The following is a 27,690-nucleotide window of genomic DNA, read 5'->3' as shown; positions in this document are numbered from 1 at the left end:
CCAACGATACCGCACCTCTCCCAAGGTCTTTGGACAGCAGCTGAGGATATGCTCCAAGGATCCCCTTTTCTGACAAAGTGAGTACAGGTGAGTCCACCACGCCCCAGCTGAACAGGTTGGAAAGGCTCTGTTAATACTATAATATGTAAAATATTGGGCTATAGTTTGTCACATAGCCTGATGGGAGTATTTTTTATCCATATTTGGATGGATTGCCATAAAAATTTGGTAAACACGTTCATATCCCGTTCAGGATCAATTGTGATAACTTTAGTGATCCAAAGTTTCATCTAGTGCCATCATCAGGTCAAAATTTAAATCCATCCAATACTTTGGTTTATGACTAAATACAAGCAAAACTAATATTGATTGGCTTCCAAACTAGTTGTGATTTCACCAAATCATGCTTGTATGTAAATACCTTAAACTCAGTTTTAAGGTAAGCACAAAGAAACTTTCCCTTTCAGCAGATGAATGTGAAAACAATCTTCTGATGTCAAACTCTGCACATACACGATTCTGCAGGTCAGACATCCAAGTGAAGTAAAAAAAAATAAGCAAAACACATTTTTGAATGGAGAGGGATTTTAATTGTTTTTTTGTTAGAATTTGCAATGGAGACGACCTTATGACTCTGATCTTATATATGTGGAATCTATACAACAGACCTAAAGATTTTTATTAAAGACAAAGGAAAGAAAGAAGACTGCACTGAGATTTCACAAACCTTATAAAAAAAACATATCAGGATAAGCATTTTGCTAAGATATTGGCTTTAAATTGTACAGCACCTTGTAACTCTGGTTTTGAAAGGTGCTTTATAAATAAAGTTTACTTACTTACTTACTGCTTACTTAAAGCCAACAGAAATATATTTTACTCCTCCTCCTTTTCTCAACAGCTTTATTAGAGCATCAGCTCAGTTAGACAGATTTGTTATATTCTACTATTATTTAATGTGAGATTTCAGTGGCATCTGGTGGACAAGCTGGCCTCCATTTCCAGTGAAGTGGTTATGACAGAATTTCAGTGCGGTCCACACAGTCCAAGCAGGACTTGCTGATAATGACCCTTAGTCTCCTCCTGTGAAACAGAGGCGAAGATGTGGTCAGCTGAAATATTCTGAAACTGTAATGTAATTTCTTTCTTTACTTAATGACTCTGTAAGTGAAAAACAGAACATACAGAACATAAAGGTAGCCATTCAGGAACATTTGAATACTTATGTTATTTTACCAGTATCTGCTCCTGTACACTTGTGTTATACATGGCTCTGTATTGATCCAAAATCTTCTTTAGGTCGACCTCAGAGCGGCTTACCAGCACCCTGATCAGCGTCGCCTCACATGTGCCGTAGCCCTGTGAGGATGGAGCAGAGCCTCAGTCACTGAACGGGTAGAAAGCATTAGTGCATGCACATCACCTCACTCTGCAGGTTTTACTACACACTGTGTTCTCATCCAACATTTGAATGATATACAGTACTACATCTGTGTACAGTCAGCTGTATAACCAATCACTGTGGTTAAGCAGTGTTTTCCCGAGACTATGAATATTTGTAGTGGTCAGATCTTCAAAATCTGACATTTGAGAGTCAGCTGCAGGTGCAGAAATAATCTCATTTATGAGATAATTTCTGATCAGTGACATCATATTATTAGAATGTGAATGCAGCATATTGTGGCAGATGTTTCAATTAATATGTACTATTGCCACTAAATTCCCAAGAAGGCATTTGAAAGAAAGACATAGAACAAAAATACAAAGATTCTTTCTGGTTGAGGGGCAACTCTATAAGGTTGGACCAAGTCTACATGTAAGAAAAATTTGAAACTGTTTAAGTTTTAAGTTCTATCTCAGTCGGCTTGCAGAACCATATGAAAAGACATACAAGAACTTGTGTCACTGTGAGTTGGCAGGAAAAATAGCAAACTATCCCTTTAAGGTTCAAATTGTGCATTTTTGACAAGATTATAAGCAGTAAAAACAGTTTAGGTGACACACACACACACACACACACACACACACACACATATACATATATACACTCTGATATAAGGTGAGAGAGAGAAGGAGAGAGATAATTATACACACCTTCATTGCCAGATGGAGTTTCTCAGCAAAAAAAGCCGGCATGTTCCAGGCACTTTTCACTAGACATCAAAAAAGACACAAAAAGTGAAAATAAAATGCAGCATGCAGGTGCTGCTACTGTACGTCACTTTCTTTCCTCTGTGTTATCATTCATCTAGTAGAGTTCTATTCTCAGGCTGAAATAGTCCATGCAAAGTCTTAGACTGATCTCACAGTGTGTGAGGTCCTGATGCCCTTGTGCCACATGCCAAGAGTGAACTATTCAGAGTCTGTTGCCATATATACAGTAGGGTCCAAAAGTCTGAGACAACTTTCTGGGGTCTCTGTATATCATTGAGTCTATCCAGTGTTCAGATCTGCTGTTTTATTTGTACTTCTCCAGCTGGAAATAATGTTTTTGATTTGTGCATTTAAGGTTTTTTGCAGCCTCTTTGTTTATTCTGGTTCTTTATGGAAACTGTTCGGCCACTACCTTCTTACTGGATAACACATGCTGCTGCACAGAATTCACAGGAATATTAGTTTTGGAGAGTTAAACCCGTTTTTTTTAAACACTTTTGACCTGCTAGCAGCAGTTCTTAAGCATGACAACCTCTGACTTTCCTCTCATCAGCATGATGCCAACATTTTTACTTCAGCACAGGAAATATCAGTCATATTGCACTGACATTTACTGAGAATATTCTTGCTCCCCAGAAAATCAACCCTTTTGATCTCAAGATGTTTTCTCAAAACAAACCTTTAACTTTTTGGCTCTACTGCTGGTAAAGCTCTAAGAATAGCAAAATCTTCAGTAGGCTGTTCATTCTTTCCACATTTCTTCTACTTTATCTAAACTGAGTAAACTGTTGAGAAGTCCCCTGCTCAAGTCCGAAATAGAAAACTATGTTTTATGGAAAATTATACCAAATCATATCAAAGAAAGAAATGATCACATCTTCCTCACCAATATCAATGAGACAATCTTCAATGTCTCCTTTCAGCTCCATTTCCAGGGCTTTGGGTAATTTGATGTCACTGACGGAGGCGTAGTACTCGAATGCTATAGCAGGTAAACAGACACACAGGTAAACATCTTTTTATTGGCTACTGCGTTTGACAGAAATTTGTTTTTTGCCAAGTAAAACATCACTGCATATACCCTTTTTCTGGAATTTCAAAAACAATCTTCTTCCAGAATAAGTGGCAGAGTAAACATTCAGCTAAACTACAAAAGAATAACAATTAATGTGTAACAGCAGCTTTTAACAGACAACTTGGGGACCAAACATACTAATCCATAAACTGGGGCTTGTTTTTAGACATTTAGATATTTATGCAAGTTTTGTGCAAAAAATCCAAGCTAATGTTTTGTTATTTTTGCTATATTAAACCTGAAAACATGTAAAGTATGTGGCTGAAAGAAATGAAAAAGTAAATGGATCACCATTGCTAAAAACAGATACATAAATTCAAAGAAATTACCTAATCCAGGGTACAGCTGGTTTTCCTTTATATAAGGTCAGTTTTGCTCTCTTTTCTTCCTACACTGCTAGGTGTGTTTCACCTGTTACCTAGATGAGTGTGGTTCCACCTGTTTTACAGGTGTGTGTGTGTCAGTGTGTGTGTCTTCACTTTAAAATGAAGGTTGTGGCTGTTCTAGCCGCTGATGAGACAAATCTAACAGCTAAAGTATTCACACATTGCAATCACTCACTCTTAGAGAGCTGTGGCCCGCTGTGTGAGGTCAGGATGTCGATGAAGGCAGAAACGTTGGTTCCCGTGGTATTCTCACCTGATTCAAACAGAGTCTGCAGGTAAAAAAAACAGTGACACTCCATTACTGTTCTCTTCAAAACTTTTACATAAGTCTGGTGATATTCTATATTTTTCTTATTGTCAACAAATCTCATGAAAAGACCAAAAGCAACAATGAATTGATCTACTAACAAGTATTATCTGTGTATCCAAAGCTTGATATATCTTATTCTTCTGTGTCACAGAGCTCCATTGTTGCCCAAAAACTGCATAATGTGTATTAATCCACCGCTGAAAATAGTCCCCAACAAATGCTCTTGTTACTCAAGTTTGAGTAAAGGTTGCTAAAAACTACAGTGCCCAGCTGTGTTAGGAAAGTAATGACCTTTTTTTTTTAAATGAAACTATATATTTGTTAGCTGTTTTTTTTAGTAGAAACCAGTGGGTGCCACATGCAGTATAAGGAAGTCAGAAAGTATTTTTGGTTTAGTCTTTTGTTGACAGTAAGAAAATCATGGAGTGATGCCATCCCTTAAAAGCAGATTTTCCTTATTTTACCTCTGCATCCCTTTGGGCCAGAGCCATGTCAACTTCCTTGCTCTCATTTTTGTTTGCTTTCAGCATGGCCAGAAGGGCCTTAGTGAAGTCACCGCTGGTCTCGCTCACAATAACATCCTCCAGCTCTTCTTTGTACTCTGAGAGAGAAAGAGCAGTTCAGCACAAAGATAATAAACATTGCAAATTGTAATATTATAAAGGAACAAACTATGACCACAGTGGTTATAGCCCTTGTTTAGAGGCTTACAATCCTCTTGACAGGGTGATTACAATGTTGCAACAGTCTAGGAATTCAGTGTTGCTCTACTGCTGTGTGCACTGGAGACACTGAGGAATGTCAGCTACCTAACATGTTACATAACATGTGAAAACTCAGAGCCCAGCACGTAGACCAGTAACTGTGCTAAATCAGGACAGACCTTTTTTGAAGACCCTCTTGATCTCACAGATCTCTTGGTTTGATCTTGTTGCCAGGATCTCCACCAGGACATCTTCATCTGTGCCCAGTCCCTGTTGGCACAGAGTGACAAAATGTAAAACAGTGATTCAAGGGTAGTCTTTATAAGACCCTTTAAACTGAATTATTGAGTTATACAAATGCAATTAATAAAACTGGTACACAGTTGCCCCTGTACAGTACACAAAAATGCCCCTGAAAAGCTACAAATAGAGCCGATTATTTTTGACAATGTATGTCACCAAAGCTTCTATATATTAATATTTTCACAGGCTTAAAGTGTTTTACATGGAGTTTCACTTTCAGTATATACACTAAATAAAGGACCTTCAGGATAAGGCTAGTGTTATTCTATATTTTTCTTACTGCCAAGAAATCTTGTGAAAAGACTAAAACCAACAATGCATTGGTCCGTCTCTCAATACTTTCTGACTTCCCTACTGGTCTCCAAGCTTATTTGTTCCTACTGAAGATGTAAAGGCTGTGTAATTTGATGTGTTTTTAATTGCTTTGGAGCTGTATGGCACAGAGGAATAAGATATATCAGGCTATGGATACACAGATTAATTAATAAAATATAGCCAGTCTTATCCTTTAGGGAGAAGCAGGCTTGTCACTGAAAGGTAGCTGCTCCAATCCCGCCAGTGGAAGGATAAATCTTGGCAGAAAAGTAAAGTATTACCACCACTAAAGTGCCCTTGAGCCAGGCACTCAACCACTAAATGCTGCAGTGCAGCTGCTCAGTCACCATATCAAACTGTGGCTGGAATAAAAAGCAGCTTCCGGGTATAAATGTGTTTAACCGCTGCTGTAAAAGAGATGGTGAACTCCTGCACAATGTCAGCACAAAAGTTTCTTTAATACATTTTGTGCTGACAGTATGTGGAAGTTAACTTTTTTTGCTTGGACTCATTCTCCGAAGCAACAGTACAGTAGATTTTTTTGCTCCTGAAAAAGAGCTTCGTTCTTGAATAAAGATACATACAAAGACACAGCATGAAAAAAAGCTCAAGAAACTCTATAAAACCCAGGATATGCCAAATCAGAGAGGGATTCCCCACTGGCAGGACAAACCAGTGAAATGAAAAGTAACATAGACAGTGACATCTGGAAATAATTTCCTCTGATATTTAGGATATAAACCACTGATATTTACCTTTGTGGCTTTCCTGAGCTGGAAGGCATCAAACTGAGCAGGTGTCATGAGCAGAGCCAGAGAGACATCCTCTAAATCTGACCTGAGAGCTCCCTTCAGATCTTCATCCAGCTTCTGCAACACACAAGGAGTAGCCATAGAAAGGCATGAGGGTGTTACTGTTCAATATAATCATTTCAAACAGGACTAAGCCTGCAGAAAATCTATCTACTTAAAGTTAGCTAACATTAGCATACTATCATAAGCTACTGGTTATAACAAACCATGTAGCAAAATCCCTGAGTGTATTGAACTGAGGAAGGGTGTGATTTATTATTTATGAATTCATCTTTTAATCTGTAAAAGGATTTTTATGTCTCTTTTCAAAAGTTCCATGGTCTACTGTAAGTGGAAATGAGCAAAATAATGTTGTAAAAGAACTTGTAAATAAGTAAACAACCTATACACAGTAAATCCAGTGAGTTACTAAGAGACAGTAAGAATTGTAATAACAGTTTTTATTCTAATGCAATTGAATAAAATTGAATTGAATGACCTGTTTCTGTAACATGTCAAACTGTCGAAGCACACAACCCTTTACATAGTGAAGTCAGAGGGCTGCTGGACATGTAATGTTTCAATATTTTTCCAGGCTTTAACTTTTTTTTTTTGGATGTGTTCAGTCTGTTGCTGATTTATTATTATTTGACCATTCTTGAGAAATGAATTACTCACCTTCCCAGTCGATGCTTCATAAACTACTCTTATCTTCTGTCTCTGCTCGTTGTTTCTCTTCACCAAGACTGAAATGATCACATCCTCGTCCACTCCTGTAAGGGACAAGTTGTACTTACTTAAGTACTAGAGCACAGCCACTAAGTCAGAAAGGTTGAGTTTTGTGGAGATTTTGTCTTTTAAAAAAAATCCCAAATACATTAAAGGGGAACTCCACTGATTTTACACAACAAAGTATGTTTACAGGGGCTGGGGAGTACTTACGTTGCAAAAAGTCTTTTAGAGGGAGTTGCATAGGCCCCATTTACATCTGGTATTAACATGTGTTCTGGATACCACTCACCCCCCTAAACCCCTCTCCCAGTGTGAGTCATGGTACCAGTGTAGCCTGAGTTGTGTAGACAAGCACAGTCCCGCACTGGACTCGACCAGTGACTTCAGACATGGGAGGCAGGCGTGCTAGCAAAGAGGCTAAAACCCACAGGCGCCAGCATCTGTCGCCAGCATGTCTCTGAAGGTGTCGGGGGAGTGAGGTTTACTCACTGCACAGCACTGTACCCGCTGGCTACTAATATGCTTGCATTGTGATCTCAATATGTAAATTAGCTAGGTGGAGCTGGCGGACTTGTCAACAAACATATGGCGTCCCAAGTCAAAGAAACTGCTGCCACAAACAAACGTCATTCACTTTTCACTGCTTTTTTCACTGCTACTACTTGTAGCTTTTGTGCAGCTTCCTTTAGCAGGTCGCATGTTAATGGTAATAAAGTCTGAAACATTGTCTCTAGTGATGTCTTTTGAGTCAGTGAAAAAAATCTGGGAGTGTGGTTCGCAAGAAGTGAATTGGCCATGACCTCTGAGGCATGCTCCTTATCTCTGTGCGAGGCCAGCAGCTTAAGGCTACATTAGTCACTCACATCTAAATCTGTGCAGTTGAGTGAACTGAGTAGATGCGTAGAATAAGAAAGATGATATCTCTGGTTCTGGTGCATTCATTTTGATCCTTTTTTATCATGTGTCTAATAGTCTTATAGGAATGTGTAATGCTAAATCAGTAGAGTAATGGCTTTGAATTACGTTTCATCATTCATTAAAAAGTAAACATAAATCATGTTTTATCGATGTTAAAGGACCAGTGTGTAGGATTTAGTGGCATAGTGGTGAAGGTGCAGATTGCAACCAATTGAATACCCCTCCCCTTCCAAGCATGTAGGAGAACCTATGGCGGCTGTGAAATCTGCAAAAAATGCAAAAGGCACTCTCTAGAGCCAGTGTTTTTGTCCATTCTGGGCTACTGTAGAAACATGACGGTGCAACATGGCAGGCTCCGTGGAAGAGGACCCTATGTAGAAATAAAGGGCTCATTCTAAATTAACAAAAACACAACGATTCTTCTTTTCAAGGTGATTATACAGTAATTAAAACATACTTATGAATATTACATTCCATTTCTGCCACATCTGTTACACTACATGCCAGTAAATTCTACACACTGCACCTTAAGTGTTTGTACCATTTGTTAAACATTTGTAGAATAACCTAACAATGTATGTTTCTTTTTTCAAGATAACCAGAGAGCACACAAACCTTTACTTTCAATGGCGCTCTGAAGAACCGAAGCATCACTGCTGGCACTGAAGTTCGGGTACGGGGTGACTGTTCCATAATAGTTAGGTTTCGGCTTACCCTTCACCTGGAAGAACAGGCAGAAACACAGGGGTTTTACAAACACAAACCAACAGGAATTCACAGCTACAGTTTTTAATTAACTCCAGTTTCACCACAGGGCAGGGTGACTGGAACAACGTAGAAGAGAAGGATGAGGTGACAACAAGCAGAGCCACCAGAGTTCACAGAGCTACAGACAGCTGTCAGTTGATTTTACTGAAAACCAAAGTGTCAGCGTCTGATAATTAGCTTCTCATTAAAACTTTGCTTCAAGCATTAGAGGTGAAAAAACCTGAAACCGGAATTACATCAGATATTAAATCAAAATGCAGTTAGCCAACAACAGGTGTAATCTCCCCATGACTGTTCGCTCCTACAAGGGATCTCATACTCACTGTGACAGTGTTATCATCAGGATCTCTGTCATGGATGATATTTGTGAAGAATTTCTTGAAGATGGACATCTTTTCTTGGCTGAAGAGTTAAAACCAGAAACAAAAACAATTGCTGTAGTGTGAAGAAGGAAAAAAGAAACAGAAATAGCTTACTATTTCTTCTTCTTCTTCATATTTTAACATCTGAAAACCTCACCTGTGCTACTGGAGACAGTCTTCACACCCCGTCTGTGGATGTGCAGTGTTAGTCACAGTATTTAGCTCACTCTACAGCCACTCCCCTCATTGTGCAGATGCTTTTCAGGCAAGTTTCTTTTCACCTGCAGAAGATCAGCCAATCATCTGCCACCTCTCACAGACAACATACCTGTGAGGTGACAGTCAGAGGTGCTCGAACCTCTGACTGGTTGGGTGACTCCTCTGTTCAGACTTGTGTTGTAAATTTGTAAGTGCTTCACCCTTTAATCAAACAGCATTTTATTCATGCAAACATGCAGTCCTGCAGGAAACAGTGACAACTAAGATAATAGTGGCTGTAGTTCATAATTTAAAGGAGCTGCTGAAGTAAACAAAATTAATGCTGACCTCAGTCTGTTTTGTACAATTATGTGACTGAACATGATGTTCCACATTTTTCTCTTGAGCTGTGACTGTTAAAGTCACAGAGACACATAAAAGAGATCCAACAAAAGGCAGAAATGTGACTAACTCACTTATTGGGTTCTTAATTGTTATTTTTTGATATTTTTTTTTCACTTGGTCATCCTCTGAGTTACTCCCTGCCCTCAGTGGTTTCAAGAAAATAAAAAACTAGAAATAAAATAAACTAGACTAAAATATAATATATAAAATAAGAATAAAAGAATATTGTCATGATTCCTGCTGCAGCCCTGTTTATTGGGTTTCCTTTGCCCATTCTTCCTCTGTCCCTCTGCATTCAGCCCCACATTTTCTCTTCCCTTGGTTTTGCCATTTTCCACCTGTCCATCAGATGGCCCTGGACTTTCTTGCTACCTTGTACCCACACCCATGACAGGCTATAAACAAAACAATAAATGTTAAATAAAATAAAATATGTTATTTAAAGATTTTAAACTTTATTGCAAAGGCAGAATCATACCATAATTACAAAGTCAGTGTACATGTAAGAGAAAACAAAGAAGGCCAGAGGCACAGATGTCTTGAAAATCAATAACTGACACATCAGACATGATCACACACTGTAATTTCCTACAATACATAAACAGATTTAGTTGTATATGGATGTGATACCGATATCATATTGTAAAAGTATGAAAATATGCTTAATTTACATTATTAACATACTGACATTAAATTCAAGATATCCAAGCTACCCTCTTCCATTTACTTTTACAGTGTGTCTGGACACCTAAAATCAGTTAAGTCATCATGTTTCCTGGTCAGTGATTTCAAAGTTCAATGAGAAAACTGTTCATCACTTGCACATATTCCAGTTAGGCCCCCCACAGTTTAGTAACAGGCTGATCCATTTCCAGTTTCCCATTGAATGGTCATGCACTTTCCTATTCAGACTTTCTATTTCTATCTTTCTCTCTCTGTCATATGTAACCTAGTAACCTCTCATTCATGTGTTGCATTGTCATTTGTACTAGCACCACCCTTTATTATTTTTTATTTTATTCCACTTTTATGTTTGTTTTATTCTATTTTACTAGAAATATTATACATACAATGTATACTGAGTTTGACCAAAACAAAAAAATCATCACATGACCTAAGTATGTAACTTTGGTCACGTGATAACAAGCAGTTGTTTGTGGGTGATGAGAAAGACCATAAGATGTGGTTGAAAGCTCCAGAAACAGGTACTTAAAGTGTTGTTTTGTCAGACTACTGTTTCCAAGAATTCACGCTCAATATATACTGAGTATCTGGGGGCACAAAAATTTATTTTGAGATAAATAAAGTTGTGTCTTATGTTATCTGAAGTACTGTTGCTATGGCTACCTACAGTTTAAAAATACCTTGAGCACTGATTTAGCACTGACTGAGGTGTCTTGATATACCAGTGGTAACCCAAGTCTATACCATGTGCTAACCAAAAGATGTTCAACTTGGGCCCTGAATTTGCCCAAAAGGTTGGACACCTTGGTCCTATTAGAGACCCACATGGGCAGAAACACACATCAACAACCTGGTTTTCCTGTCTTCCTTTGTGAATTGTGATGATAACTAGCTCAACAAAATTGAGGTTTTTACAGCACTGTGTTTTAAAACTGTATGGTAGGTTGCAGTTTATAGAGTTATAATTTTCCAAAATAACCTGAGTTGATGTTGATGTCAGTAAGTAAATATGAAGTCCTAATGAAGGTCCTTGTGACTGAAATACCACAATCACAAGTGCCTGTTTGTGTCTCCAGTTGGGAAATTAACAGAGATTATCTGAGGGATGAACACAGCCTGCAAAATTGTGATTTTCTCACACTGTTATCTTGGAGGAGGCCCTCTCCCACGGCCTCGGCCCGGTCCTGCACCAGGACCCGGACCTGGCATTGGTCCAGGTCCTCTTGGCCCTGGTGGCCGGCTCACTGGCCCCCGAGCGTTGGGGTTGGGTGATGCTAGAGCCACATCTTTCTGCAAATGAACGCCTTTACCAGCTGTCCCGGGTTTCGTCTTAGTTGGCTTTGCATCCTTCTCTGATGCCTTTTCTGTTCAGAGAAACAAAATGATGAATCAGATGAATCTCCAGATATCTAGTTTCAAGTCAGTTTTGACTGACACCAATAACATATCGGTGTTCGATATACAGAAGGAACTGTACTTTTCCATTATGCTATAGGGATGTAGACACACAAATAGATACACACACAGAGTGATCGACTGTGCAGGAGTTTACTGACCAGGCTCTGGTGGAGGAGCAGGGGGGATGAGGGAGCGATTCGGCAGCAGGTCCTCCAGGTCTTTCATGACCTGGTTGGTGCTGTCCGTGTTGTTCCTCCTGTTCTTCTCTTCATCCCGAGCCTGAGCAGAGAGAGATGGAGGAGGATAGCAGAATTTTATACAGAACAAGGGAAGAGATAAACATTCAGACACTCAGAAGAGACAAAGGAGGGGGCGTAATACAAAGTAATGTCAAAGAAATGTTATACAAAGATCCAGTAAGGTTCTCAAAACAGTACAGTTTAGTAAAGTATTTGGACTGTTTAATTTCAGGGGAAAAATTGCTGAAGGTCTGTACATGCAAGTTTCCACTGTACAAACTGTGTTGTGTACTTTTGTCTCTGTTGGTGTGAATGTTGGCTCTGATGCAAACTTCAATGATAAGATTACAAATCTGCCCTTCTCTTTTTGTTATCAGGTTTATTTTGGCAAAAAAGAATATTATTTCACAACAGCAGGGGACATTTTCTCACTGTAGCACATCTACAAGATGAATCTAAGGAGTCACAAGATGGTTAAAGGATAAGAGAGAAAAACATATTTCTCTTGTGGGTGGATGTGTGTACCTTTTTTTCTTGTGAAATACTGGATACTTTTGCCTCATCTGGGCACCTACAATCATTATTTTTAAAAATGAGAGGGAAGAATCTCTCTTTGCTTACCAATCACACTTGCACTATAAAGCCATAACCTGGGATTTGGGGTTGCAAGTAGAAATGGCTTCATTTCAGAGGGTCACAAGTCAAAAAAGTTGGGGACCACTGGAGTGCATTACTGTTATCTGTATTTACCATCTGCATCTTCTTCTTCAGCTCCATGTTGGAGTTTTTGTAGGCCTCAGACACCGAGTTCAGGTAGTAGATGGCCAGTCTGTAAAGCAGAGATGACTTTTGATCTGTGGATTTGTTGTGTTTCAGTGACCACAAAAGCAACATATAAAGATTGCAACCTTTTTCCACACACACTACAAACAACAATTCATTTTTGTATCCATGCACTTGCATGTGTCCAGAGATGTGTAAATATGAATGTGCAAAAAAGGATTTATTCAAATTAAATCAAAGAGTTCATTTATGTTCAAAGGGTAAAGTGTGTGTGTGTGTGTGTGTGTGTGTGTGTGTGTGTGTGTGTGTGTGTGTGTGTGTGCATGTGATCCAGTGTGTCTCCTCTACACTCACACCATGAGTAGAACAGCTGGTATGATGAGGCCCGGGTTGGCTGCATAGCTGAAGAGCGTCCCCATGAAGGCCGGCAGGTCCAGGTCGATCGTCTCCATGATCACATCAAACATCTTCACCTTCCCACTGCAAACATCAGCAGGATCAACATGTCACATGTTCATTTCTGATTCCACTCATATCACTCGCGTTCATTGTTTATTTGTTGTTACCTGAAGGGTCCACAGTCAAATGAGGGCGGCAGGGTCATGATGGTGTAGACAACAGGTAACAGACTGAGGAAGAGGATGAGTAGGAGCAGACCCATGTAGAAGTTGTTGGACTTGGAGGCTTTGAAGACTCTCTCATGGGGGACGTTGGTGGCCATCACCGCCCAACACTGATAGTACATGGAGCTGAGGAGGCGGAGCACGTTGATGCCGACCAGCCCAGGAGCATAAAACGCCCCCATCCTGAAACACACCAGAACATGCATCATGTCATGAGACAAGATGTTGTGTAAAATTTTATGCTGCTTGATTGATTACAATGCCATTACAAAGTAAGTATTTAAATGTTTGAACTGAGTTTCTACTATTTTTCTCTGGAAATGTGTCTAATATCTACACATTTTAGCCTTAAATCAATCATTTGATGTAACTCTTAGTAGGAATGTTGTAAATAGTTTTTCTGATGAAACATTTAAGTTTCACAGCAATCACAAACTGTGTTTGAGCTGAAATATTGCAGCCTAAACCCACCACATGTGATTTTCATCATTGCTATTTGTCCAGACATTTACTAGTACAGAACTTGGTATGAAGGTTGCACATTAACATGGGCATCTTACTGACAGTGTTCAAATTACTAACTGAGTTATCAACTAAAATGTGTTAGGCCACGCCCACCAGAGGTCAGTTGGAATTTTGGAGAGAGAAGAAGACAGAAGAAGACATTTCCAAAAGAAGAAGAAGAAGATGCCGACACAGCGCTGGTGCTTGCCCCACGGAACAACTTCATCCACAGTTTTTCAAGGTTTCTGTCCTGTTCTATTGCTTGCCCAGCATTGACATACATCAATGATAATGTAATAAAAACTGTGGCATAATGTAACACAGTAAGGGGATACAGGTGACATAGAATAATGTGATGTTACTTTTAGATTACAATCAGGTGTAACCCACCACAACATGTAAATAGTAGTGATGTATTCAAATTGTTGTTGATAACACATGCAGAATAATGGCAGTATCATTGATATTATCTATCCTCTCAATGTTACGGGACATATGCAGCAACGCACCCATGAATGAAAACTCTCACACACACACACACACACACACACAGAGGATTACTGAAAACACTGGTGACTGATTGTGTGTAGTGTCTGTATAAAAACAAAGTTCATACCAGATCATCCCTTGATTAAAGACCAATCCCAGAACATTACCACTGATGTCAAACTCTCCATATGACGGCTAGAAGTGAATAGAGAGATGATGATTACTTACTATTTACTGAAAAAATTTAAATTTCAAAGTTTAAACTTGTTCAGTAGAACAGCTAAACAAGTCCTCAGTTCAGTAGGCAGAGAACTGGATTTGATGCACTGATTAATGGTTTAGATCTGCAAGAAAAATAATAAAGACATCACATCAACAACATATTAATCCACAGTTAAGCTGGTTCTAGTTTTAAAAGTTATGAAGAAGAAAACTGATTAATTAACAAACTGTTAATCATATGAAGGCGTAACAATACTTAGATTCATAAGTAAAGTTTGGTCTGTCATCTTACAAGTTCACCCTTTTTTCACAGCAGATATTTTGACATGTAATAGCAGGAGCAGCAGGAGAATAGCAGGTGGTACTAATAACATTAATAACTATTGCATTGTATTTGCCTAAAATGTATTCACATTGTGGATGATCACTCACTGAAATGTCTCACATGATGGGACTGAAGCACTGTTAAAGTTATTAATTACACCTGCGTTTTACTGATATAACAAGTCAAAAAGTGAAAACTGTCTTTTGTGTTACTCTGATTCTTCAGGTACTGATCGCATTTATCACTACAGTTACACAGGCATCTTGTAGCAGAGTGAACACAGCTGCATCTGTTAGAATGAAAAAGTTGTTTGTGTTTAAATGTGCTAATGACCAATCATGTTAGTGTGATAATCAGTGCTAATTTCTAAATTAAACAGTTGGGTTCACCGTGTATTCCACCTGCATATTATACTGTCAACCAGGTGATTCACATGCCCACACTGTAAAAATTAAACAATAATTGCACAGTAGGCCTTTTTCATAGGAGATATTCTCACAGTACAATGTTACAATGTTACATTTCCATTTAGCAGACGCTTTTATCCAGAGCAACGTACACATGAGAGTTAGTACAACACAAGCAAGGATCTAGTCAGGAGAGAACACGGAGAACAAAGTGTGTTTAGGTCTGATATGACGTAGGTGCCAAAAGGCAGTGTACAGAGGCAATGCATAGAGTGCATAGAAGTGGATAATAGTATCTTTTTGTTTGTTTTTTTTTTATTTTATTTTATGAGTCCATGAGGCGCGGAGGTGTTTGTGAAAGAGCTGGGTCTTTAGCTTTTTCTTAGAGATCGAAAGGGACTCTGCAGATTGAATGGAGTTTGGTTGCTTGCTGCACCACCGGGGAACTACAGAAGAGTCTGGCTAGCGACTTAAGGCCCTGTTGTGGTGGTGGTACCAGGCACCTTTCATTGGCAGAGCGTAGTGAGTGGGAGGGACCATAGACCTGAATGAGGGAGTTCAGATAGACGGAAGCCGTTTTAGTTGCTGTTTTGTAAGCGAGCATCAAGGTTTTGAATTTGATGCAGGCAGCAACTGGGAGCCAGAGGAGGGATATGAATAGTGGGGTGATGTGCTGTTTTGTGGCATTATGGGAATTTTCACATTGGGTTGATGTGATGATGGACCGAGTTCTGCATGCTTCACTATCTGCTGAACTATGGACTACTTTGTATTTACACCTGAAGTCATCAGTTTCATTTAACTATGAAGCAAAAATGCTCCAGCCGTCAGACTTACAAATCCAGCCTCCAGGTCCCAGCACCAACAGTAGTTGAGGAAGCGGACGATGACGGCTCTGGCAAAGTCACCAATCAGGATGGTCAGGTAGGTCACCTGGATGTCCGACACTGTCAGCTTCACAAACTCCTGGAATACGGAGAGCACAGAGTGAGGAGTCAAGAAAAATCTGAAGAGCTTGCTTGCTGAGTCAAGTTATTCATTCATTTTAACACATATCAAATACTTATTATATTTCTTTAAAAGGAAGTTGGAGAATTTCTCGGCATCTGTGGTGGTTTTCACTGTCAAAAAATCTTTTATTCATTCTAAAATCAGATGGTTTTTTGGACTGTGAACCAGGTAAAACTGGCATGTATGTTGCCTAAAATAAATCAAGTTACTGCAGGAAATTGTATAATTTTCCAATTTTGGCAGAGAATAACAGCACTGATGTTAACTGATGAGATGTAGCAGAAAATAATGTATGTTGTTTCTTATATTCCAGATGTAAATAGTTGGGGGGGGGGTTTCATTACTATGCCAACAGCAGTCTCCCAGCAGGGTCCTCTGATGATATCAGCGGGGTCCATGGGGGGCGGGGTGGCCTCGGTGTCGTTGACAAGGCGTGAGTAGTTGGCGTAATACTCCTTCATGGTCCAAATGGAGGCATTTTTAATGGACTCCTCTTCTTCCAGCTGAGAGGCACGGACAAGGTGATGAATCAGCAGTGACACATAAATCCATTCAGCATGTTGCAAACTGCTCATTATAGACACTATTTTTCAGGAAATTAGGAAATTCATTCCCAGCGCTTCTACTGAAATTAAAAAGGCCTTTGGAGCAAATTTGTAGCAAATGTGGAACCATCAGAAATCTGTCCAGACACACACACACACAAACACTGCTGCCATACCTTGGTGTTGACCTCATCAAACAGGGCAAAAAGAAATGTGTAGAGGTTTCCCAAAAAGAGGGCAAAGATGCGTCCCAGCTGCCACTTGAGGGCGATTCGAGGATGGTAGTCCTCCAGCTCAGCGATGGTCTCAAACAGAGGAGGACACACCAGACCCAGCAGAGACATGATGATCTCCAACTGGACCAAACAGGTCAGAATCACCACTGACATCCTCACGTATCTACTTCATTACAGCTGACAACACACTTTTATTTGTCAATATGTGTCTTTTTATCTCAGTATTTTTATATACTTTCTCACTGTTATATTATTAATACAGATGCCTTTTTCTTTCCCATACTGTTTGTTTTGTTAAAAGAAATTAATGTTACAGCATTGCATCATGAGTAAAAAGTTGCTGCAAATGCATTTGTCTTGTTTGATCTACTTGTGCAGACTCGCTGCCTTCTTTGAAATCTTTGGGAAGTTCAATTTTACAGCATTTTTTGGTTTCATCATAGTTTTTTTTAACCTTTTTAAATATTCTTTTAAAGTTTTAGAAGTAGTATTTGGTGACAACATGAGCATCTTTTTTATCATTATTGCATGTAAGGATTGTTTGTAGGCCTTCACAGTTTATTTTTTGTTTACAGTTTCTCCTGTATGAAGTGATTGTACTGGTTGTTTGCCATATTGGGGGCCAGGACAATTTAAGAAAATATAGCATCTCTCACCACTGAATTATAGATGTTTAAACTTTCCATCATTGTTGTGAAGACTGTGGGATGAGCTCGAAAGCCCCAGAAGAAGAAAGTAGGTGAACCTTGGGTTGAGATTGTTCTGTGAACAGGAGTAGTAGCAGTACTACTAGCAGCAAGAGTATTACTAGTAATTGTAGTTATAGTAAGAAACCTCACTTGTTTTGTTGTAAAAGTGAGTACTTTTTCATTTCTATTTGACTTTTCTACTTTTGTTGGGTGTAATATCAGCAGTAGTAGTAGGAGTTGCAGTGATATTAACTATACTAATGTCAGCTTTATTAAGATCAGTATCTGTATTTCCAAAATCAAGTATTTCGTTGGAGCCATCTGACCATCATTACCTCGTTCTTCTCATACCAGCTGAGGTCATCCCTGTTGGCAAACTCCTGAGACCTCTTCACCACGAAGTAGATGAGGTATCCGCTGCCACCGAGGCTGCAGGTGATCATGAAATTAGCCAGGACTCTAAGGAACCTCCGCAGGTGAATGTTCTCATCTTTCTGGTTCTCCTGCTCGTCCACAATTGACTCCTGTTCTTGTCAAAAAATGTACAGGATTGACAGTAAAAGCATAACTATAAGTGTAACGTTCAATATTCTATTATAGCATATAGAAAGAAATTAATTTCAACATATCATTCTTTAAAATATAAACCTATATGAACTGACTGGACAAATGTTTCATCTGACAGTCTGTGTGGCCGGTTGCCATGGTTACCTTGAAGCTGGTGGTGATGGAGGCGTACTTGTTGTCTGCAGTCTCTGCGTTGCCTATGAGGTAATCCCAGCTGGTGAACATCTTCCAGGCGAAGGTGAACTCTCCTTCCTCTCCGTCTCCACCGCCAACATCAGCGTTCTTGGCCATTCTGATGAAAAAATATTGCTGACATTGCTCAGCTGTAGCTGAAACATCCTGGCTGAGAGGTTTTTTTGTACTTGATTTAACTTGTTTAACAGTAAACATCCAAAAGGCAATTGTACATCCTATTATACTGCAGACTCACGTGCGGATCACGACCATCAGGCTGTAGCCGAATGTACCGATCCCAACCATAAGATAGGACAGAGGCAGCCTAAACTTCAGCAAGCCGATGGTCCTCTGGTTGTTGTAATATCCATAAAACAGGACTGAATATTTGCAGTATCCCTGAGAAAAGAAGACATGCCATCATTAGGTTTTTTCATTGCTCTTTTCCTCACTCATCTTCCTTTAGTGTCTGAGTTGGTTTGGGAAACACAGCTGTGCTGTCATTTAGCCAAGATGCTTTGGAAAGGTTGAATATACTTTAAAATGAAGGGTATGTATTACATCTGGCATTCTAAAATATTCAGAAGGGAAACAGAATGTGTGAATTGTGTGAAAAAGTTGTTGGAAAAAGTAGAATTGAGTCTCACTGTCTTCTGTTTTGTACAAACTATGATCATTTAAGAGTGTCAATTTTGCATGAAATGGCTCAACAGAGCCCTTAAATATTCTCATATACAGGTGATGTACTGTATATATGAAATGTATTTATTTATTTTATTTGATGTGTTTACATTTGCTAATTTGTCTCAAAAGCAAAAAGAAGGCAAGAATGACTTTCTAGTTAGTCTTTACTTTGATTTCTCTAGTGGGTTACTATTATATATGCTTTGTTAGTAACCTGTGAATTTTGTTTGTCTGTTTAGACATAAAGGTGTGTAAAACTGCTTGTGAATGTTATGTGAACTAGTATTCTTTATTTTTGGTCTCTTTGTAGTATCATTTGAAAAAGTATGTGCTGCGTTCTGAATCTGGTTTATATTATTGTAGTATCTTGTGGGCCTCATGAGCGTTGGGGACATTTATATGCATGACACACTAATAAAAAAAGCTTCAAAAACATCATCTATAGTATAAGTGAGACTCACGTTGAAGTCCATGAGGACAGAGTAGTCCTGAGCAGTGTCCTGTTCTGCTCGAGGTACAGTCTTCCTGGGGATGGATCCATAAGGAAGACCCATCAGAACCTGCAAAACAGAAGAAATTAAATAAAACATAAGAATAAAACTTCATGTACATATTTATTGTTTATCTAGATTTTTGTTTATTTTTATTTTAACTATTTTATACTGTAACTATTTCATACTTTAATGCATCATGAATGGATTTTAATTATCATTATTAAGCATGTTGTCCAGCATCATTTCACCTCAGGGATGACCACCAATCCAAAAGTGAATCCAAAAAGGACAAGGTTCATGCCGTACATCCAGCGCAGGAAGATAAAGTAAGATGCCACAGATGACCCAAAATGACCTGAGGATATTAGAATATTTTAAATTCAGCATCTGTCCACTAGGAGTCGCTGTTCATCTGGTAAACTCAGCTGTGCTGTAAACATAACTTACTTTCCACCTCTTTGATCTTCCTCTCCCATGGGATACAGGATGTTCTGAAATTCTCAAAATCCCTCTGGAACTTGATCCATTTCTGAGATTTAAAAAACAACAACAAAATAGACTGAAAAAACACCCCCACAAGCATGAAGCCGAGGGTAAAATAGAAAGGAGGCATTTTGTTCCTAACCTTTGTCATCATCACTTTGTAGGCGTACCACTTTCTGCCTTTTCCTTTGCCCAAAGCTCCTTCAAACTTATCCACAAATTCTTGAGCTTCCCTGTGAAGAGACAAGGTCACATGTGAACCTTTTGAACACTTCTGACAGGTAGATGAAGGTAGATGAAATGATCCCAAAATATTCCACCTACGAACTGAACTGAATGAACTGCATATGATTTATTTTTTACATCTCAAGCTGGAAAACGAGACAGATGACAGGAGATTACTTCAGGTGTACGAGCCTCCGCTTCATCCTCCATGGCTTGTTCCTGATATTAGCAATCAGTTTCTTCTTCTCCTCCACCTCCTCCATCAGCCGGGCCATCTCTCCTTCCGACATGGACTCCTCTTCCTCGTCAGAGTTCGAGTTGGAATCAGATGAACTGCAGGAGAAAAGGCAGATGGAGAAAGAGGGAGGGAGGGAGTTTGTTGAAGCAAATAGAAGGGATTTATCTGTTTGATATGGATATATAATTTAATATGCAGATTTTCAGGTGAATATCAGGTATCACGAAATACATTTGAGGGCCCGCAAGATGATTAACAGGATAGAACTATTTATCCAAGCTTTTTTTCTTGTAAATTACTTCGTCATTTTACCACTTCAGTTCTCTAAAAATATTCAGATAAAGCAAACAACTATGCTGCAGCTCTGTGAGGCACACTCACAATACCAATTCTAAAATGCTGCTTTTCAGCAAGTATAATGTTTACCACATTCACCATGTTAGTTTAACATGTTAGCATGCTAAAGTTTTCTAAATGTGAGGGAAAATCAGGGGATCATAAAAGATCAAAGTTATTACAGTTCATACTGAGGGGAGCATGAATGTCTGAGTTGTTAAGGAATTTCACTCAAACCACAAATATCAACCTCATAGTGGCGCTAGAGGATGCGTCATCTGGGCACCATAAGTGCATGTAGCAAATTTATTCTGATAGCACCCATCCTCAGACCAAAAATGTCAATTTTTTTATACAAGCTGCTGAAGACTTCTGTCCAGATTTCCATTCATTTTTTGGTGGATATTCATATTCTCTAGAGGATGAGTCGTAATGATTTGGTCGACCACCCTGATCCATCCAGCAAGACGAAATCAAAATCTAATGGGCAAATAAGCATGCTATTCACTGAGCATTTTCATGCTCCACAGAGAATGAACCCTTTTCTTTTGGGACACTCCATTAGTTTTCCTCTCAGAACAAAATGTAATCTTTGCTCACTTCAACATGCAGATTGCTATTTAATTTACTGAGCACATTCTTAGACGAACAAATGTCTTTTTTTCTAATAGTAGGGATTTAAGAATAGTAGAATTAACACTCACATATTGGTGTAATGAACAGTGCGCCTTGTAGGTATCACTACCAGGACTTGAGATTTTGTTGTTATTGTGTATTGGCAATTAAGTTGTCAATTAAAGTAATTTGGATCCTAATTTAAAAAGCAGTGTTACAATAAGGGTAGGTTAGGTAGGTATCTGATTCCTTACAGTGTAGTTTCATTTGCTCTACCTGTCATCCTTTTTCTTCTTCTTCTTCTTGTCTTTGTCATTGTCCTTGTCTTTCCCCTTGTCCTTTCCTTTGGCATCCCCCTTCTTACCCTTACTGTCCTCCTCCTCTTTCCCTCCTTTCTTCCCTCCTCCCTTCTTTCCCTTCTTTCCTTTCCCCACATCACTGTCCTCCTCCTCACTGTCCTGGGCTTTGCCTCCTTTCTTCTTCTTATTGGCCGCTCCTCCTCGCTTCCTCTTAGGGGCCTCATCCTCGCTCTCATCCTCATCATCATCACCACCACGTTTCTTGGTCGGCTTCTTGTTGTTTGCTCTCCTGCCTTTCCTGGGAGCCTCCTCCTCCTCCTCATCTTCATCATCCTCATCCTCACTGGCTGGTTTTTTACCACGGCCTCTTCCCTTTGCACCTCCTCTCCCAGCTGCCTGCCTCCTGTTCCCTCTTCTCTGGGTGGCGCCGTCTACATTAAGAGCAAATAAATCACAAATTGGGATTCGGAGTATTGGATTCAACTCTAGACTATTATTTTTGTTTTAATCAGTTCCATGAAATGCTGTTTCATCCTCTCACCATCACTGTCGCTTATATCCGCATCTACTTCTATCCCAACTGAGGAAGAACAAACAAAAACAACACATCAACAATCAAATATTCAACCAGCTCAACAGACCTTGAGCACATGTAATGCCAAACATTATAATTCTGCACAATTAACAATGACCAAATTCAGTACAAGGATCGCTCTAGGGATGGCAATGTTGGTCTGTCTGTCAGTAGGTCAGTCCACCAACATGGTCCACACTGATATCTCAACTTGACCAGACACAGAACAGCCATGAAAGTACTGGGAACTTGCATTTACTATAGTACCACCTGAGCAGCACCCAAATTTAGTTCAAGGAACTCGTCCCCAAAGTGTGTGGAGACTAGTAGAAACAAAGGCTGAACCTGTGACAATGGCTATACACTATGTTATATTTCGTTAAGTTCCTATAGTAGGAAAAGTCACCAAAAGTCACATGATTTGAGTCCACATCTCTGTCATTGAAGCATATAATGTTTTATGACATCTGTATGTAAGTGGTCATAAAGCTGTATGACAAAACGCACATACGATCAGATCCAGATTCAAAGTTAATGAAATGTACATTTCACAACACAAATGATTCTTACAAATTTGTTTTGATCTGGGAAAACATTTTCTTCTTCTAAAAGAACCAGGCTGCCTCATACATAAGTATAACTTACTCAACGTACATCATTATAACAGCGACACAGCAAATGAATCCTCCAGTCATCTAAACCTTCAACTCACCTTCTTCCACTAAAGCTGCATCACTTTTTCTCGGCATGATGAAAAATAAGAAGTTTCTATCCTCTTTGTCCTCTGCGGCGTTCGCCCAGACTTCCCCCCCAACAGGTTGGCTCTCCTCTGTCTCGGCTCCCTGCCAGCACCAAACTCAGGTATCTCACAATGCCGTCACTATGACGACTGCTGCATGTGACCCACTCTCAAGAGTGGTTCTCAGATGGGTGCAGTAATTTCTGGAAACCAAAGATGATCCATTGCAGCTTATTAAGCATGTGGGCTTTGTTATTCTCCAGGAGCGGGGGCATATATATTTTATTACCATTATTATATTATTACTATATTATTATTATTACTATATTGTGCTGATACTATATACTATATAAGTGCTGATATAGAGGTGTGGGTCACACCAGCAGTTCACATCAGGCCAACATTGATTCTTAGAAGTTCAGAGTTGCTCTATTTAGCTAGACTTAACTACTGTGTCCTGCTTTGCTTTTAATAAATGGCCAAAGGACTCCATTATCTAAAGAGATGGAGACACTCTCACTCCTCTTGTTATTGGAGACCACACACACACATACACACATTAACACAAGAAGACTAGACAGCTTTAAGATTTAATGAAGGTTTAGGTTTCTTCATGCAAGGCCCATTAGGCAAGCATTAAATACCCTGAGCTGACCTTGTAGCTGCAGTATTTTTTGTTTTGTTTCGTCTTTGATCAAATTGCAGCAGGTTTCGAATGAGCCGACCTGCAGCAGACTGACAGCAGCTGCCTGTGTGTGCAGAGCTGGAAACTGTGCAGAGAAACACTTCATTGAATAATAGAGTAGAGCTAATTTTCCAAAATGATTTTTTTACACAGTCATCAGCTCCCACATGTGACACATGGATCACCTTTGTACAGGTGTGTATGGTGAAGATGAGACATCTGGTCAGATATTGCTTGAGAGCCAAATACATTTTTAACACATTTAGATCCTCCAACACTACTGTAAATCTTTAGGTGAGCATGAACTGACACTACACACAACAAACTAATACTTAAATGGGCATTATTTAAGGTTTCATAACATAAGAAATTTTCATGACATACTTTAATAGCAAATTTATATGAGGTTATATACAGTATGTGTATATAAATGTGTATACCACAAACAGTGGTTGGTGGGGGGAGGGTATGGAGTTATTTCTGTCCTTTCTTTATTTCTTCTTTTTTCTTTTAAAACTGCATTGACTGTTTTTTGGCCACTTGGGGGCTTCAGTTCACAGCATTCACACATCCAGCAGAGCAACATTATTATGCATTTTGAGTCGTGTTTCTGGCCGTGTCTGATGAATGTTATATTTAATATTCACTTATTTTAGCTCTGTTTTGCTCTCCACCAACTCCTCGTCACTATGAGCAAACCTGTTCACATACACATTGTATATATTAATATATATGTGTTGGTCATCTATGTTGATGGATTGTTGGTGGGATGTTTTCCTTTTGCTCCAACTGTTTGTGTTGGCAGTTTTGTATGGTTATATACATATCAATGAATAGGAAGGTCTATACAACAGTACTGAGTCATGAATCATAAACCACACCATATATTATAACAAGAAAGGTATAATCAAGAAATAGAAAGAGATAAACAGTAATGAGCATAAATAAATAGAGGTACTGTCCATCCATTATTCCATTATTGATCCGTGCATTTAGATTTTTTCTTAGTAATGAATCTACTATGCAGCCTAGAAGCAGTAATTTTCCTAAAACTGCTTACTTGGTCTGACCAGGCCCCAAAACAGTATTACTGCACAGTGATGATGATGATTCATCTAAACATTTCAAAGCATTTGTGTGGGCTGAAAATAATTAAATGAACAAAATCACTTGGTGTTTAATCATCTATGTTTTGTGTTCATAATGCCCATGGGTGGTGTGTTATTTTTGCAGTGCTGCAAGAAAGCAGTTCTGTTTACAAAAGCTTGCAAAAACAGCCAACATTGACCACATTTGTGGTCTTGACACGAATTTCTAAACACCTGCATGTCTAAAAAACCGTCAGATCTTTCTAAATCAATATTTCATGCACAGTCACAATGAAAGATGCATGAGCAATTAAAAGTTAATGGATCTGGTCTTGCTGTAATATTACTGCACATCTGTGACAGAATGACACAAGTGGGTATGCGTGTGTGCGTGCCTGCGTGTGTTAATGTAATGACTGAAATATTAAAAGATATTCAACTTAAACTTTTCATGGTAAAGTTTTGCATGTGTTGCCTTTGACAGCCAGAGCTGTGAATATTAAAAACTGTAAACTTTAATAAGATAATGTAAATAATATCTGTTTACATGTATGACTGCATCTACACTATAATTGCATTGTACAAACAGCGTTGGCTGTATAATAATACAGAGTTTAATTTATTTATGGTTACCAAACAATTTACAATGTTAAGGCTGAATGATCTTAATTTATATTTTTGTGTTTTTCTTCAAGAGTTCAATAATTTTACACCAACTGCACAATAAGTTTTAGTTTAAATTCATGTTTGGATTTTTGTTCTGTCACACAGGTTAAATAGGATGTTTGTTATGCCACCTAGTGGTTATTCACCAAAAAAAAAAAAAAAAAAAAAAAAAAAGATCCACCAAAAACATCCAACTAACTGTGCATCACTGAATAAATGAGCTGTTCTACAGATTTTGAGAGGTCATATTCATTTGTGTGAAAATGTATTTAAAAACACATGCAGTGCAGAGGAGAAAGGTGTGAAACCGAATGATCAGAAAATTATATATGGGATCAAATAAGAGTCAATAAGATTGAGTTTGTGAAAACTTGTGAATGTGTGGAAAAGATTTGTGGTTGTAGAAAACAGCTTTTAAATGTGAAAGGGAGTGATTCCATGGTTTTCTACTTAACATCTATAGTCAGATGTTCACAAGAGCATTTGTGTCTTTCTTTGTGTAACCTCCCTGCGGCTGATTCTGACTCAGTCAGTCAGTCCACCCCTTTGGTTCAGACTGAAATATCTCAACAACTATTGGATGCGTTGCTATGAAATTTGTGGCAGACGATCATGTCGCCCTCTGGATGAATTATTACCATTTAAGTAGTCCCTTAACTTTTCATCTATTGCCACCATCACATCAAAAAACAGATTTGTTCTTCACCAAATACCAGCAAACACTGATGACATTCCCATCAGCCTCAGTTATACATCAGCTGCATTCAAATGTTGCTAGAATGCTAACAGGCTAAAGGTAATATGTCACATTTGGTAAACAGTATACCTGCTAACCATTAGCATGTTAGCTGTGTCATTCAGAGCATGTTAGCATGCTGAAGTAAGAATTCAGCCCAAAAAACTGCTCTCCCTCAGGACACAGAGCCTCTGCATAGAAATACTGTAATTTTATTCAGCTACAGATTGTTTCTACACATTCACAAACTTGAATTTCTCATGCAGAGTTTACAAAGGGTAACTGTTTCCTGGACATTCTTTCACAAGCTCAAAATCTTACTGACCTTTATCTGAACCCTAATTAAAGCCTTCATCAACATTGTTTTCTTGTGTATATATTTTCTGCTAATAAGTGTGCTGCTCAGTTCCCCTTCAGGGTTTTACTGTACACACATCTACAGTATACACAGAACTGAGGTTGCATGCAAAGGGAAATGGAGATTCACACAATCTGCGTGCAGTCGTAGTTATTATGCAAAGAGGTGGATAGTGAGTTTACTCAATAGCTTTATTTTTGTAGAATGCAGCACTGGTACTTTTGGTGAATTTCCACTGTAGGAGATTTAACAGTTTTCACTACAGTGACAGCAGCAGCTGCTACTTCGTAGTTTAAGGGTCATAAAATACCACCAGCACACATCTGAAGTAGACACTTATCACGAGGATCAACTTCATTCAAGTATAACTGTACTACCATGTTTACTAGTTTTCTTTTCTTTAGTGTGACTAACTTTTAACAGCTTGACTTCATTTATATTATTATTCATTATTATTTTAAAAAATCTGCATAGTGATTTAGTGTTGATGGTGAATAAAATTATTTAACTAACTATGGGAAGAACAAATATGAAATACTTGTTTGCTTTTGCATAATTCATTAATTGAATTTCATCCGGTTTAATACGTGTGTTCCATTAATTATATGTTATACCTTCTTGTGTTGCTAGTTTTTTCCATGTAAACACTGATAAGATGAAAGCTGTGGGTGGTCGGTGTTTACTTCTGTGCTAGTAGTCAGAAGATTATTTGAGGAAGCATTTCTACTATTTCTCGTGGGAGGGGGCTGACTGACAGAGGAACACCATGTGCTTCTCGTGCCGGTGAAAGAGTACACTCCGCACGTGTGTGTGTGTATCTAAACATACAGTCATCATGGTGAGGCAGGGTGTCATAACGTGACCCGAGGCCACGCTCTCTCTCTGCAGCAGATCTTGTTTCCACAGCAGAGACACGAGTCACATGGAAGCACAGAGCTGTGCAACATAAACTGACAGACAGCAGCCTGGAAATGTCAGCTGGATGTTGTGCTGAACATCTGAACCTGTGAAGGAGGACGACAGTTCGGTTTATGCATCATTAGAAACTGTGGTTTAATGGTGTGACATATGAGTGTATGTTGTGTATTTGCGTTATGGTATACTGTATGCTTGTGACTGTGTTGGTTTAGACTGCATGTTGTGAAAGTCTTGT

The 27,690-nt window shown here is 38.9% G+C and overlaps 2 protein-coding genes across 4 annotated transcripts; both read right to left on the bottom strand.

Annotated features, from left to right (window-relative positions):
• Positions 1-557: 557 nt before the first annotated feature.
• On the bottom strand, positions 558-9,295 carry LOC137171089 (annexin A1-like). Of its 3 annotated transcripts, none has more exons than XM_067574840.1 (12): positions 8,976-9,295; positions 8,780-8,891; positions 8,304-8,409; positions 6,717-6,811; positions 6,003-6,116; positions 4,809-4,899; positions 4,390-4,526; positions 3,791-3,884; positions 3,041-3,136; positions 2,095-2,153; positions 1,237-1,359; positions 558-1,083 (listed from the first exon to the last, which is right to left on the bottom strand). In XM_067574840.1, exons 2-12 carry the CDS (start codon positions 8,846-8,848, stop codon positions 1,027-1,029), a joined length of 1,041 nt encoding a protein of 346 aa, XP_067430941.1. In that variant the 5' UTR covers positions 8,849-8,891; positions 8,976-9,295; the 3' UTR covers positions 558-1,026. The 3 variants fall into 3 exon arrangements, with proteins under 3 accessions (XP_067430941.1, XP_067430942.1, XP_067430943.1); XM_067574841.1 differs by having other exon boundaries at positions 8,780-8,858; XM_067574842.1 differs by lacking the exons at positions 8,304-8,409; positions 8,780-8,891; positions 8,976-9,295 and adding an exon at positions 6,981-7,165.
• Positions 9,296-9,898: 603 nt separating this feature from the next.
• Positions 9,899-23,014, bottom strand: tmc2a (transmembrane channel-like 2a). Its single transcript, XM_067575271.1, has 20 exons — positions 22,978-23,014; positions 22,233-22,271; positions 21,669-22,122; positions 20,381-20,536; positions 20,121-20,211; positions 19,943-20,024; positions 19,744-19,850; positions 19,463-19,561; positions 18,574-18,716; positions 18,288-18,435; positions 17,912-18,100; positions 16,828-17,007; positions 16,451-16,609; positions 15,933-16,061; positions 14,269-14,336; positions 13,092-13,331; positions 12,880-13,005; positions 12,493-12,571; positions 11,662-11,782; positions 9,899-11,469 (listed from the first exon to the last, which is right to left on the bottom strand). The coding sequence occupies exons 1-20, from the start codon at positions 23,012-23,014 to the stop codon at positions 11,249-11,251; spliced, it is 2,868 nt and encodes a 955-aa protein (XP_067431372.1). The 3' UTR covers positions 9,899-11,248.
• Positions 23,015-27,690: the final 4,676 nt, after the last annotated feature.

This window comes from Thunnus thynnus, chromosome 19, assembly GCF_963924715.1.
Source record: "Thunnus thynnus chromosome 19, fThuThy2.1, whole genome shotgun sequence".
NCBI lineage: Eukaryota > Metazoa > Chordata > Actinopteri > Scombriformes > Scombridae > Thunnus > Thunnus thynnus.
The sequence above is the reverse complement of the archived record's forward strand: the minus strand, read 5'-3'. Positions and strand labels throughout refer to the sequence as shown.